Below are 14,278 nucleotides of genomic sequence, written 5' to 3' on the forward strand. Positions count from 1 at the left end.
GCTTGCCAGAGTTATGGAAACAGATTCACGAGTAACTTTCAAAAGGAATTGATACATGCTTGAAGGGGAGGATTTACAGAACAGTGGGGAAGGAGCAATGGAATAGAACTAATTGGATAGCTTGGAGGAAAGGGAAGACTGGGAGTGAGTAGACTCCTTTGTAAGGAGTTCAAATGAAATGGCTAGAAATACAACAAAGTTATTAATAAATCCAGCAAAGAATTCTGGAAAACCTTTTTTTCCAGAGACTGATTAGCATGCAGAAACTGACACCACGTTGAGTATTTGAGCTGAATATCATGAGTGCATTTAAGGGGAACACACGTAGGAGATTGTAGAGTCCGTACAGTGCAGAAAGAAGCCATTTGGCCATTAACAATCTTTTCCCCTGGCTTCAGTGACTATGACTCATCTTTCATTCCCTCACCCTGCTGTATAAATATCTCCCACTTTCTGTGCCTTTTAGCTTTGATAAAGGGTCATCTGGACTCGAAACTTCAGCTCTTTTCTCTCCTTAAGATACTGCCAGGCCTGCTGAGATTTTCCAGCATTTTCCCTTCTGGAATCATAGAATCCTAAAGTGCAGAAAGAGGCCATTCAGCCCATCAGGTCTACACTGACCCAAATCCCACAGCCTCATATATTTACCCTGCTAATCCCCTGACACTGTGGTCAATTTTAGCATACCCAGTCAACCTAACCCACCCATCTTTGGACTGTGGGCGGAAACCAGAGCATGTAGAGAAAACCCTCACAGACACAGGGAGAATGTGCAAACTCCACACAGGCAGTAGCCTGAGGCCAGAATTGAACCTGGGTCCCCTGGCACTGTGAGGCAACAGTGCTATCCACTGTGCTACCCCAATGGTTAAGTTATTGGAGTCATAGAATAGTACATCACAGGGAGGGAAGCTATTTGGTTCAGCGAGCCTGCAGCTGCTTTTTTGACAAGTGATCCAGTTAGTCCCACTTTTCCTGCTTCTCCTTCAAATATTTATCCAGTTGCCGGAATCTCTATCCATCACCCTATCACACAGTAAATTCCAAATCCTAACCACTCATGGTGTTAAAAAATTTTGCGTCAATCTTTTTGCCTGTCATCTTAAATCAGAGCCCCCTGGTTATTATTAATCCTTCATTGAAACCACTTTCTCCTTACTCTACCTAAATCCTCCATCATTTTAAACACCTCTCTCAAATCTCCTCTTCGTCTTCCCTGCTCTATGGAAAACCACCCAGCTTCTCCAGTCTATCCAGGTAACTGTAAACCATCAACACATCTTAGTGAGTCTATCTCCAAAGCTTGACAACCTTCCTAAATTGAGTGATGGGAGATGTTAAAGGCACGTGTAAAAATTTCAGTGGCGGACATGTTGAGCTAAGAGAGAGAATGGATGATGTTACAGAGGACGAGGTGAATAAGCTTCCTAACGGGGAGAATCTAGGCACAAGGCTTCAGCTTTGGATTGAACAGAATGAACCTGGTCTGTGACCAGGCTGTAGGAAACAGTGTAGCGAAGTGGTGAGGGAGTGGAGGTTGTGTTGGCCAAGTGAAAGCAGAATTGATTCAGTTCTGACCTATTTCAAAAAGTATTCACCATCCGGTGTCAAAAGTAGCGGGATCTTACCCAGCTCCAGACATGACCTTGTGGAGCAGATGAGAGAAATGAAAGACTGGGGAATCTGACTTTGTGAAGCATTAACACCAATATAGATACTTGGGCAGCATAAGCTGTTTCTAAGCTGGAAATATGGTGTCCTTCCAGAGAGAAAATTTTGACTTTAATAAAATAGCTTTTAACCATCAAATGTTGACAGCACAGAAGGAGGCATTTCTGCCCATTGCATTTCTAATGTTTATCTTATTAATGTCACGAGTAAGCTTACCTTAACACTGCAATGAAGTTACTTGAAAATCTCCTGGTTGCCACACTCTGGCACCTGTTTGGTACACTGAGGGCCAATGCACCTAACCAGCATATCTTTCAGACTGAGAAGGGATACTGGAGCACCCGGAGAAAACCCATGGAGACACAGGGAGAATGTGCAGACTTCATGCAGCCATTGACCCAAGCCAGGAATAAAACCCGGGTCCCTGGCGCTGGGCGGCAGCAGCGCTAACCACTGTGCCACTATGCTGCCCCAGCTTTAGCTCAGCTAAAGCTATCTCTGCCAGCTCCATGCAAGAGCAACGTTGCTAGTCCTTTTTTCTTTTACCTATGTAACCTCTAATTATGATTCATCCAAAATAGAAATTTTGTCTGTTAAAATCTGTCAGATTTTTGTTTTTTAAAATTACAATTCTGGAAAGTTGGTGTTAGCTTTGATTGGTGCAGAAAGGTTTAGAACACAGCTGTTAGTTCATCAGCAATTCCTAACAAAAACTCTGTCGATTTTGATTAACTAGTACATACTCGAGAGAAGCCAAATCTAATTTGTTAATGGCATCTGGGAGTGAGGATTGGAGCATATGAAAAGGAGTAGATCATCTCGCTCCTCCACCATGTTCCATCATTCACTGAAATCACAACTATCTGTGTCTTAACTCCTTGGTTCCATATCCTATAACACCCTAATGTTAGAAAATTATCAATCTCAAATTTGAAATATTCACATGACCCCTGGCCTCAGCACCACTTTAGGGGAGGCATGGGGGAAGTGGAATGATAGAATTTTACAATGCAAAAGGAGGCCATTCAGCCCGTTGAGTCTGCACCAATCACAATCCCACTTAGACACTATCCCCATACATTTACCCTAACTAGTCCCCCTGACACTAAGGGTCAATTTAGCATGGCCAGTCAACCTAACCCACGCGACTATGGGAGGAAACTGGAGCACCCAGAGGAAACCCACGCAGACACAGGAAGAATGTGCACACAGACAGTGGCCCAAGGCCAGAATTGAATCCAGGTCCTTGGCGCTGTGAGGCAGCAGTGCTAACCATACGCCTCCATGCCGCCCAGAAGAAGAACACCAGATTTCCTGTCCTCTGTGTGAAAAATTGCCTTCTGATATCATCCCTGAATGGCCTTACTCTAAAGTTTCCAAAAACTCATCCCCTCCCCTCCTAACCCTTGCTCTTTACTCCACCACCAGGTAAAATAGATACTCTCTATCTACTCATCAACTCTTTGATCATCTTAAACATCTCAATTAGATCACTCCTTTATTTCCTACACTCAGGGTAATACAAGCCTAGTTTCTGCAAAAGACCAGCGAAAGGGGAAATTCTTCCTTCCCTTCTGGTACTGAACAATATTCAACGGTAAAATGGTGCGCTGTCTTATCTTTGATGCTGAAGATCCTGCAGGTTAGGAGGTTGCAAGATTTAGTTATTGCACTGTGCTGGGTTAGCTGATCTCAAGACCAGGTTGGTAAAGTCTTGTGGCTTGAGAAGGTGGCTTTTTCAGCAAGTTACAGAAGATCCACTGGTTTCTGATGAAACATTTGTGCATAGAATCATACAGTGCAGAAGGAGGCCATTTGGCCCCTCCAGTCTGCACTGGCCGCAATCCACAGGCCCTATCCCCATATCCCCACATATTCACCCTGCTTGTCTCCCTAACACTAAGGGCAATTTAGCATGGCCAATCAACCTAATCTGCACATCTCTGAACTACATATGTACACTGGAGAGATTGTGATTTTTTTAAATATATTTTTGTTTGAGTTTCACCATTTTGACAAGTAAAGCAATGCACCTTCAAAACTGGTACAGCGCAGCTTGATCATTTCTCCATATATAAAAGTTGAAAAAGACAGGAGGAAATCAGTGCATTGAATATGTTCATTATACTCGGCACTTCCATATACACAGAAGAGAGGGCAAGTAAGGATAGGCAAAAAAAGGATTAAGGCGTGATTTGCATACTCACAAATGTAGTATGCTAGAGGCAGTGCTATGTAGCCTATGGAAAGCTTTGTAAGATAGAGGCTGTGCTCCCATTGCCTGCCAATACTACCCAGCCTCAAACACGAAGACCACTGAGCTGAGTTTTCCGTGAAATGCTTCAATATTCCAGAGTGGGAATTCTTAATTTAAAAAGAATAAAAATCTGAGCCTGTGGATGACGTTAGTGGAATATTTTTATAGTGATATTGAAGAAAGCTGTTTTACTCTCAGTAGATGTTTCTTCAGCTACCTCCTTGTTGTGTTCTTCCTGCACCCACTTTGCTTTTCCAAGCGTGACCAAAGCTTTCCCCTCAGCTGGGGAATATTGGAACCTGTTTTCCAGATCACAAAGGAGGGAATTAATTATCTTGTAGGAGCAAAAAGAAAAGCAGCTTGAGTACAAAATAGGAACTCCTGGCACTGACTTCCTGGTTAAATTTTCAGCAGAAGAAACTTCACCCTGGCCTTCCCCCTAAATTGTTCACGGATTACAATTATAGACATAAGAACATAAGAAATAGGAGCAGGAGTAGACTTTTCTTGGCAACTTTTTTTGTTAAGATGCTGCTGCTGAGTGAAGCTGTTAATTGTAATATTTGTATCCTCTCATCATTCCAGCATTTTCTGTCCTCAAGAAAACACAGAAGAAGCTCTATTACTGCTGCTCATTAGTGAATCTATGGTAAGTGTGATCATCGACAACCGAGGGAAGTTCAATGTGGTGACATTTAACGTAATTATAATTGTCCCAACGGAAACGATAGCTTCATGCATGTGAAATGGAGCTGCTGTGAAGAAATAGCACATTAATAAATTCTGTTGGTTCTCTTTGGCAAGCACATTGGGCTGCACAGCTCTCGCAAGGAAAGAATCATATTTAATTGAGAGTCCCAAGCTCCTAAGCACAGAAAATGGTCATTCGGCCCATCAGGCCTGTGCTACACTAATTTAAATTAATCGAAGAGCGGCACAGTGGTTAGCACTGCTGCCCCACAGCGCCAGGGACCTGGGTTCAATTCCACTCTCGAGTGACTGTGTTGAGTTTGCAGGTCCCCCCCTGTGTCTGTATGGGTTTCCTCCAGGTACTTCAGTTTCCTCCCACAGTCCAAAGATGTGCGTTAGGTAGATTGGCAATGCTAAATTGCCCCTTGGTGTACCAAGATATATACATTAGAAAGATTAACGGAGTAAATATGTGGAGTTATGAGGATAGGATCTGGGTAGGACTGTTGTCGATGCAGGCTCAACGGGCCGAGTGGCCTCCTTCTGCACTGTAGGAATCCTAGAAATCTGTGAACTGCTAAACTGAGAGGTAACTCACGGCAAAATAGAACAGGATAAAGCAGGAAGTTAAAAGCAGGAATTTGAAAATTAGGCCAAAGGTTTATGTCAGTTCTCTAAGACTTCTGTGATAAGAACATAAGAAATAGGAGCAGGAGTAGGCCAACTAGCCCTTCGAGCCTGCCCCGCCATTCAATAAGATCATGGCTGATCTGTCGTGGCTCAGTTCCACATTCCCGCCCTCTCCCCATAACCCTTAATCCCCTCTCTTATCAAAAACCTGTCAACCCGCGTCTTAAAAATATTTAGCGAGGTAGCCGCCACCACTTCAACGGGCAGAGAATTCCAGAGATTCACCACCCTTTGAGTGAAGAAGTTCCTCCTCAACTCTGTTCTAAACCGCCCCCCCTTTAACTTGAGGCTGTGCCCCCTAGTCCTACTATCCTTTCTGAGCAGGAAGAGTCTCTCCACCTCTATCCTATCCATCCCATTCATCATCTTATACGTCTCAATGAGATCTCCCCTCATTCTTCTAAACTCTAACGAGTACAAGCCTAATTTATTCAGCCTCTCCTCATAGCTCAACCCCCTCAGCTCCGGCATCAGCCTAGTAAACCTCCTCTGCACTCCCTCCAAGGCCAAAATATCCTTGCGTAAGTACGGCGCCCAAAACTGCACACAGTACTCCAGCTGCGGCCTCACCAATGCCCTATACAGCCGCAGCAATGCCTGAGCCAAGAGAAAAATGATCAGCACTGGTGCTCCTTTTCCAATCAGATCAGGAGAATCTCAAGATATTATAGCCCTCCTGGAGGATTGTGAGTGAGGCTGGGTTTGTCTGAGAAATTGCCCCTCTCATGATCAGTTTATGAGAGTTGGTGTGTCTGGGGATTGACAACAGATGAAATCATGTGCTAACAGATCCACAACACAGTGAGAGGCTTAGTTACAGGCTAGTGTATCCACAGGAGTACTGACTGCCCTGTTCGTTCCTCACACCCGTCCTGGAGTTTAAGACATTCCAGTTTCAACAACAGAAGAACTGTTTCCCTACTCTGCAGCATTACATACCACAGGTTACCCGGGATTGGTTAAAAGCAAAACTCTTGGGTAACCATCATTTTTCCCTAGGTGGGATTGTCGGTGCAGACTCGATGGACCAAATGGCCTCCTGCACTGTAGGGTTTCTATGATGATGATGATTCTATGACTTTTGATTAACCAGCACCATCCATTCCCCACACATGCCAAATTGTACAGAACCTTGTCCATTTTGAGAAGGTAGATGTCTGATCCACTCCAGTGCAGAACAAGGGGAGCGCTGCAGTTTTGCTCAGGATGATGGGATTAAGACCCCTGGCCTGTAAGCTAGTTTCTGTTAATTGAGCCATGGCTCTTGGTGCTGAAACGTTTTATTTTCTACAAAATAATTATTGGTAGTTCATCCCCAAACGTCCTGTAACAACCCCTTCACAAAGATCCCAGGCTTGACCCCTGATCTGTGTAAAAGTTAACCAGCTGACTGTATTAATGTGAATTCAATCAGTGATGGTGAAACAATCCACTCACAAACCTAATTTCACTTATTCAAATGTTAGTGTTCCAAGTAAGATTACCAGTCAAACAAACTTGATGTGGTGAAACGGGCCTATCGAGTGTACAGTTTCTCAGCCTAATCTTCTGGGTTGAAATCAATTTCCTGTTAGAGTTTACTGTTTTAAATGCCTTTCTTTAGGCAAATCACTAATCTAAATGTCTATATAAGGCATTTGGCTATCTCTCTACACTATGTATCATATGTATGCCTCAGTGGGTAAAAATCATACTGATTGAGGTGGGTGAAGATATCTTCATCTTTCTTTTCAATTTCTCGGTTTCTTTATCTCATTCCTGAGGTTACCATTTCTATGAAGTCTTAATGGGCGGGAGTCACGCAGTGTTCTCTCACACGGCCCGTGCTATATTTATGTCAAGTGGCATTCTTTTTCTTTCTAAGGGCTCTGGTATAGAGAGATAACCTTCCTGCCAGTTTTTCACTGTGAGCTGAAGCAATGTTTATCTCTTTGTTACTAATGTCTTCCAACAGTCACCATAGAAGAAAACTGAAGTTGCTTTTTTGTTTAACAGTTGCTGTTTGCAAGATCAACTCATGCAAGGAAATCGAATTGTGTTCTGAGTTAATACCCTGTATTTACCCAAGCTTTGTGGAGAGTTTTATTAGCAAAAGGTTTTTGCATTTTGGTTTATATTGTTCTTTATTCCCTGTCAATGGACTATTGATTCTATTGGATTTAGCTCTCAATTTGCTTCTCGATAAATCAGAGGTATGATAGTGCTGGTGAACTCTCATGCGTTCTTCCTACACATTCCTTCAATTTTATTTCATTTGTTTAAAGCAATACCTACTAAATAGGGCATTGGTGAGGCCACAGCTGGAGTACTGTGTGCAGTTTTGGGCGCCGTACTTACGCAAGGATATTTTGGCCTTGGAGGGAGTGCAGAGGAGGTTTACTAGGCTGATGCCGGAGTTGAGGGGGTTGAGCTGTGAGGAGAGGCTGAATAAACTAGGCTTGTACTCGTTAGAGTTTAGAAGAATGAGGGGAGATCTCATTGAGACGTATAAGATGATGAATGGGATGGATAGGATAGAGGTGGAGCGACTCTTCCCGCTCAGAAAGGACAGTAGGACTAGGGGGCACAGCCTCAAGATAAAGGGGGGGTGCGGTTTAGAACGGAGTTGAGGAAGAACTTCTTCACTCAAAGGGTGGTGAATCTCTGGAATTCTCTGCCCATTGAAGTGGTGGAGGCTACCTCGCTAAATATTTTTAAGACGCGGGTTGATGGGTTTTTGATAGGAGAGGGGATTAAGGGTTATGGGGAGAGGGCGGGAATGTGGAACTGAGCCACGACAGATCAGCCATGATCTTATTGAATGGCGGGGCAGGCTCGAGGGGCTAGATGGCCTACTTCTGCTCCTATTTCTTACGTTCTTATGTTCTAAATGTCCAGTTCTTACCTACAGTGTGGGGCGGCCTAGTGGTTAGCACTGCTGCCTCACAGCGCCAGGGATCTGGGTTCGATTTTTGACTTGGATCACTGTCTGTGTGGAGTCTGCACATTCTCCCTGTCTTTGCATGGGTTTCCTCCAGGTGCTCCAGTTTCCTCCCACAATCCGAAAGATGTGCGGGTTAGTTGGATTTTCCGTGTTAAATTGCCCCGTAGTGTCAGGAGGACTAGTTAGGGTAAATGCATGGGGTTATGTGGATAGGATCTGGATGGGATTATGGTTGATGCAGACTCGATTGACTTGAATGGCCTCCTTCTGCACTGTAGGAATTCTGTAATTTTATGGATTAGGAGTAGTACTGATATAAGTGCCTGAATTGGAACTAGATCAATTAAAATATTATTGTGAGCATACATCCTGTCATCTTTTGTATGTTTTGTGATGCAGATTGTGGTTTTCTTGTCTGCCTGTTTCCTGCCTGATATTGTGAAGATTCAGTTTGGGTGTGTGTCAAATTACAAAGCAAACTATGTGAATGGAGCCCTTAACCTGCTGGTTGCTCAGTGCAGTTTAAAATTAGGCAGCCACGGGTATAAATGAAGCTCGAAAGTCATCAGTGGCTCCTTCCTGGAAGTTCACTAGAATAAGTTCTCTGTTTACTACCCCTGACCTATTGTGAAAGGCTGATGTTTTTCTCCCACACAGATTGATTGGAGAATATTTTCACAAGCTGTGCTGCACCCTGTTTTTCTCCTGCTGCTCATAATTATGTTTTATTTTTAAGTTAACTATTCACAGAAATGTGATGTCACGTCTTTGTTTTCATGAACCTCAGTCTTTGTTAGTCCTCTGAGGGCACACTGGCTGCTCGCTGAGGAAAAAGTAGCACCCGGTATAGTGCTAAATGTCAAGCAGAGGAGACCAGGTTCTCTTGTAGGCCTATGCTGATTTTGACCAAAACAGTGAAGAGCCAATGTGATTGCTCTCAGTGACTCTGACCCAAAGTCAAAGCCACTGCTGGTCACCATTCTCTATGTGTATACGTTCCATGGTACATACTGCTGCCACTCAATGACCATTCTCTATGATGGGTATGTGAGACTGTGGCCAGCCTCGGTTATGATTCACTCTCTTGCCCCTTTACCTCAGTTGAGGAGTCTGACTGTAGAGGAACATGCATGAAGCATAGGAGGGTTAGAGGTGGGTTGCCAGCACCTGTGGAACTCATTATTTCTCTGGACAGCAGGAAAGCAGACTGGGGAGGAATCAAAGAAAGGCCCAAAGTGATATTACTTTTTGACTGGTTGGGAGATTTGGGCTTGAAGCAAAATATTCGAGATGCAAATATTTAATTTGAGTTTCCAGGACAACTGCAGTTCCAATCTTAAATAGGGCAAAAATAAATTAAAATGTTGGGTTCTGAGAGTAGCATTACGGTCAGTGACTTTGCTGTGTTGTGTTTTTCAGGCTAACAGGGATGCAGTGCTGAGCCGGATCCCAGAACACAACAATGATCGCATTATCAGTTTACAGAGTGCCTCCATTGTCTATGATCTTCTGACAATAGCACTGGGAAGACGTGGTCAATATGAAATGCTGTCAGAGGTCAGTCCAATCCAGAAGACAGTTTGTTGCAGATTTGCCATTGCACAATATTGCACCAGTTAAACATGTTTCACCAGATCCATGGCTCTGATATGGAATATTGTTCATAGCCCATTATATCTCATTTGTTTCACATTTCACAAAATGGCGATGACCTCAGCAATTTTAAAGTATAAATTTCAGTGGCAGGAGGAAGACAGTAAGGGGTGGTATTAAATTCTTTATTTACACTTGAGTAAGCTGCACTTCTGTCAACTTTAATAAGTGAAACGTATGCACATGGTCTTTCGTTCCTCACTCTCTATTTCCCACTGCTCTTTTTCTCTTCCACATTCAGTCTCACCCTTCCTTTTCTGCTATCCATCCACCTCCATTTGTTTTCTGTTCACTCTCTCTTTCCCACTTAAGTTAATTTCTTTTAAGCTTGCCTCCTCTCACACTCTTGTCTTCCATTCAGTTTTGACAGTTCTGCTCTTCTTCTCCACCTCCGTTATTATGTGTTCTTCCCCTTTGGCTCGCTTTCCCCCTCTCAGGCTGGCCGGCTCTCACTCTTGGACTATTTTTCATTATCGAGAGGGGATTAAGGGTTATGGGGAGAGGGCGGGAAAGTGGAACTGAGCCACGACAGATCAGCCATGATCTTATTGAATGGCGGGGCAGGCTCGAAGGGCTAGATGGCCTACTCCTGCTCCTATTTCTTATGTTCTTATGTTCTTACAATCTGATCATAGAACCATAGAATCCCTACAGACAGTGTCCCTATAGGGTCCCAGGTGCTGTGAGGCAGCAGTGCTAACCACTGTGCCACCATGATGTCTGACCTCCTGGTTATTTGCTCTATTTCCCCTTCATGAATTCTTTCCTTTTTATATTTCTTTTCCAGTTTGCAACTTCTGTTATTTATTTACTGTTCACCTATCTCCATTCCATGTCTCTCCCCTTCCACCTCCTGCCATAACAACATGGCAACACTGAGGGAACCAGGTTGCTAATGCAATAATAGACTATGGATGGAAACCTAAGCATTGTTGCCTGAATATAGTGTTGTAAAAATGAATCAAATGACAAATTGTAATGCAGAATAATTCCTGAACTTCTCAACCTCTCCACCTTCTTTTCTTCCTTTAAGGCCCTTTCTTGAACCCACTATTTTATTCTTTTCACCATCTCCTAACATTGGCACACATCTTTTTTTCCTTTCCTTGCTGTCAAGCATCATTTTTCTGTGTCATTGCAAGTTTTTTTTATTCAATCATAGGATTTGAACATCACTGGTTGATCAGCATTTATTGCCCACCCCGAATTGTTCATGAGAAGGTGGTAGTGAGCTGCCGCCTTGAACCACTGCAGTCCCTGTGGTGTAGGTGCACTCACAGTTAGGAAGGGACCAGTGACAATAAAGGAGTAGTGATGTATTTCCAAGTCAGGATGATGTGTGACTTGGAAGAGAATTTGCAGGTGGTGGTGTTCCTCCCAGGTATCTGCTGTCTTTGTCCTGCTAGATGGTAGCAACCATGGGTTTGGAAGATGCTGCCTAAGGTGCCTTCGTGAATTCCTGCAGTGCATCTTGTAGATGGTGCCACTATCCAGGTGATAGAGGGAATGAATGTTTATGGGTGGGCTGCCACCAAGTGGGTTACTTTGTTCTGGATGGTGTTGAGTTTCCTGAGTGTTATTGAAGCTGCCCTCATCCATCTCGAGCGCTTGAGACAGAGGTATACAGATCTCTCTGAGGGTTGTCGGGCTGGAGGAGATTACAGAGATCAGAAGCGAGGCCGTTGAATAATTTGAAATCAAGAGTGGGAAATTTTTAAATTGAGCCTTTGTTTAACCTGGGTCCAGGGTAGGTCAGTGAACACAAGAATTGATTGTAAATAGAATTTTGTGCGAATTTGGACTCAGGAAGCAGAGTTTTGGGTGACCTTAGGTTTACTGAGAGTAGAATGAGCAAGGCCAGCCAAGAGTATATTGGAATTGTAAAACTAAAGGTAACAAGAGCATGATGAGGGTTTCAGCAGCATGGTCTGTGCTGAAACCATTATTGTACCTATCTGTTTCAGTTTTAGATCATTGGCAGGGGAGAGATGGGGTTAATGACTAGGAAATGGAGTTTGTGGCAGGAACCAAATACAGTCACTTCCAGCTTTCCAATATTTCATTGGTGAAAATTCCTTCTGACACTATAATGGATATCAGACAAGCAGTCTGACAGCTTTAAGACAACACAGGGGCAAGAGGAATGGTGATCATGCCTGATATATATCCAAACTCCATTTGCTGGTCTCACCCCATATCCCTTGGCGAGGAAAAACCTATCGCTGTCAGACTCAAAGCTTTTTATTCAGCTGGCATCCAGCATTTTGCTGGGAGGGAGTTCCTTGCTTCTGCAACCCTTAGCATGAACAAGTGTCTATTAACTCCTCTCCTGAATTGCCTCGCACTGATTCAAGATTGTGTCCCTTTGTCCAAGACTCCCCAGCAGCAGAAACATTTATCGACCCTAACATTTACTTTCAAAATCCACAAATTTCAATCACACCAGCCCTCCAACTTTTTTTGTACAATAGGAAATAGAAGCCTAGTTTATGTCGTCTTTCCTCATAATTTAACCTTGAGAATCCAGGTAACATTTTGGCGACCCTGTGTCTGACCCTGTCCAAGATCAATATCTTGGAGTGCTACCAAATAAACCTGATGGACTTTAACCTGGTCTTGTGAGACTTCTTGCCAAGATCAATATCTGTACAGAACTGTAGACAGTGCCTCAGATATGCAGCAGCTTGTGATTTATAAAGCTGTGTCAAGACTTCTTTCCCTTTACATTCGACCCTCGTTGTAAAAGCGAACATTCCTTTAGCCCTTTGGGTTTTCTTTTTCAATCTGACCACTGCATTTTAATGATCTTTGCATGGTGCCCCCTAAATCTCTTCGGACCTCCGGTCCTCTTAACATTGCATCATATAAAATAGTCAGTGAGCTGAGCATTGTGATGACGAGGATGAGGTTTTTCTTCATTAGAAGTCTGGTACAAATACAACTGATAAGCTCTTCCCACTTGGTACATTTGGGGCTCAGAATGTCAGATCTCCCACCTTTGATGAAGATGGACATAACCCCCATTCCAGCAGAAAACTCATGCCTTGATACTCGGAATGGATTCAAGTCATTTTTTTGAAATAATAAATAATTGTGGTTCTTTGTATTGTGAAACACTTTTTAAATCTATACTCATTCACAGCTCTCTCATAGTCCGGGGCTTAGCAAGCTGTTATTCAAACTCTTGGGGAGGAAAAAATTACTGCTGTTAATTCCTTTAAACAGCTGGATATTGGATGTAAAGAGAGGCTCTGCGGCTCTAATTCTTATCATTTAATACCACTATCACACCATTGTGGTTATTCTACTTTGAAAATTACCCATGGATAACTTCAGTCTATGAGTTGCTTGGTTTGAGTTTCTTGTTAATTATTTTGAATTGTGTATAGGTCGTAACCATTAACTGGGCATTCACCTGAGTCCATTGCAGCTGGATATGGACTAAGACTGTGGTTTTTGGGTTGAGGTTTATGCTTGTAATGTGTAATGTAAAAGTGTGTAAAGATTGGCTTTCTGGATTAGAATATGGCAGCAGAGAATAGCTGTCTGAAGGTGAAGAGAAATTCAGACTGAAATAGTAACCATCGTGAAAAATGACAAAGCAAACAAGGAAGAATGTTTCCCCTTGGTAGGGGACCTAGAACCAAGGGACACGGACCATTTAGGACTGGAAGGATTTTCTTCATTCTGAGGGTGGTGAATCTTTGGAATTCTCAACTCCAGAGGGCTGTTAGTTATTGAATATGTTCAGGGCAGAGATTGATACATTTCTAGTTGTTAAGGATATCAAGGGATACGGGGATAATGTGGGGAAAATGGCGTTGTAGTAGAAGATCAACTATGATCTAATTAAATGTCAAATCTGGCTCGAGGGGCCAAACGACCCACTCCAGCTCCTACTCCCTTTGTCCCTGTAATCCTCCAATGTTCTCGGAGAAAGGATCATACACTAGTAAAGAGTAAAGTAAAAATCTGGGCTCTAGTCTGGACCAAAAAAGAGGCACGCTATGGCCTCGGTTATGTCATTTCCTCCTAAAATTATAATATTAAAAATAAGGTATTTTCTGAGTCATTTGGACTGTGAAGAAAGTTGGGACCTTCTGCTGGAATTCTTAGATGAAATTATTCAACAAATCATCATTTTTTATGTCACTGAGGTCAGACTTTGATCTTGAAAAACCAGTGGATATTCCTTGAAGGAGAACTATTTTCTCTGGTGTTAAAGCTGCTGCTTCCTGCCTTAAGCTGAAATATTCCGGAAGTCAGCTTGTATTTCCAACAACTGTCTGTGTGGAATCTTAAACATTCTGAATCATTGAGCAACTATTGTATGTCAGCAGATGAAACATGCGTGACAACATTGTTTGGGGCCAAGAGACTGTGGATTTGCTATT

General features: G+C 43.0%; 1 protein-coding gene across 1 annotated transcript in view; it reads left to right on the top strand.

The window, feature by feature from the left end:
* Positions 1-14,278, top strand: part of ttc7b (tetratricopeptide repeat domain 7B) — a 277,583-nt gene that overhangs the window by 109,683 nt on the left and 153,622 nt on the right. Inside the window, exons 8-9 of the mRNA XM_080202203.1 lie at positions 4,514-4,577; positions 9,651-9,788. Coding sequence (XP_080058329.1) covers positions 4,514-4,577; positions 9,651-9,788 — 202 coding nt within the window. The remainder of the gene's footprint in view (positions 1-4,513; positions 4,578-9,650; positions 9,789-14,278) is intronic.

This window comes from Carcharhinus amblyrhynchos, chromosome 14 (assembly GCF_965287045.1).
Source record: "Carcharhinus amblyrhynchos chromosome 14, sCarAmb.v2.hapA, whole genome shotgun sequence".
NCBI classification, from domain to species: domain Eukaryota; kingdom Metazoa; phylum Chordata; class Chondrichthyes; order Carcharhiniformes; family Carcharhinidae; genus Carcharhinus; species Carcharhinus amblyrhynchos.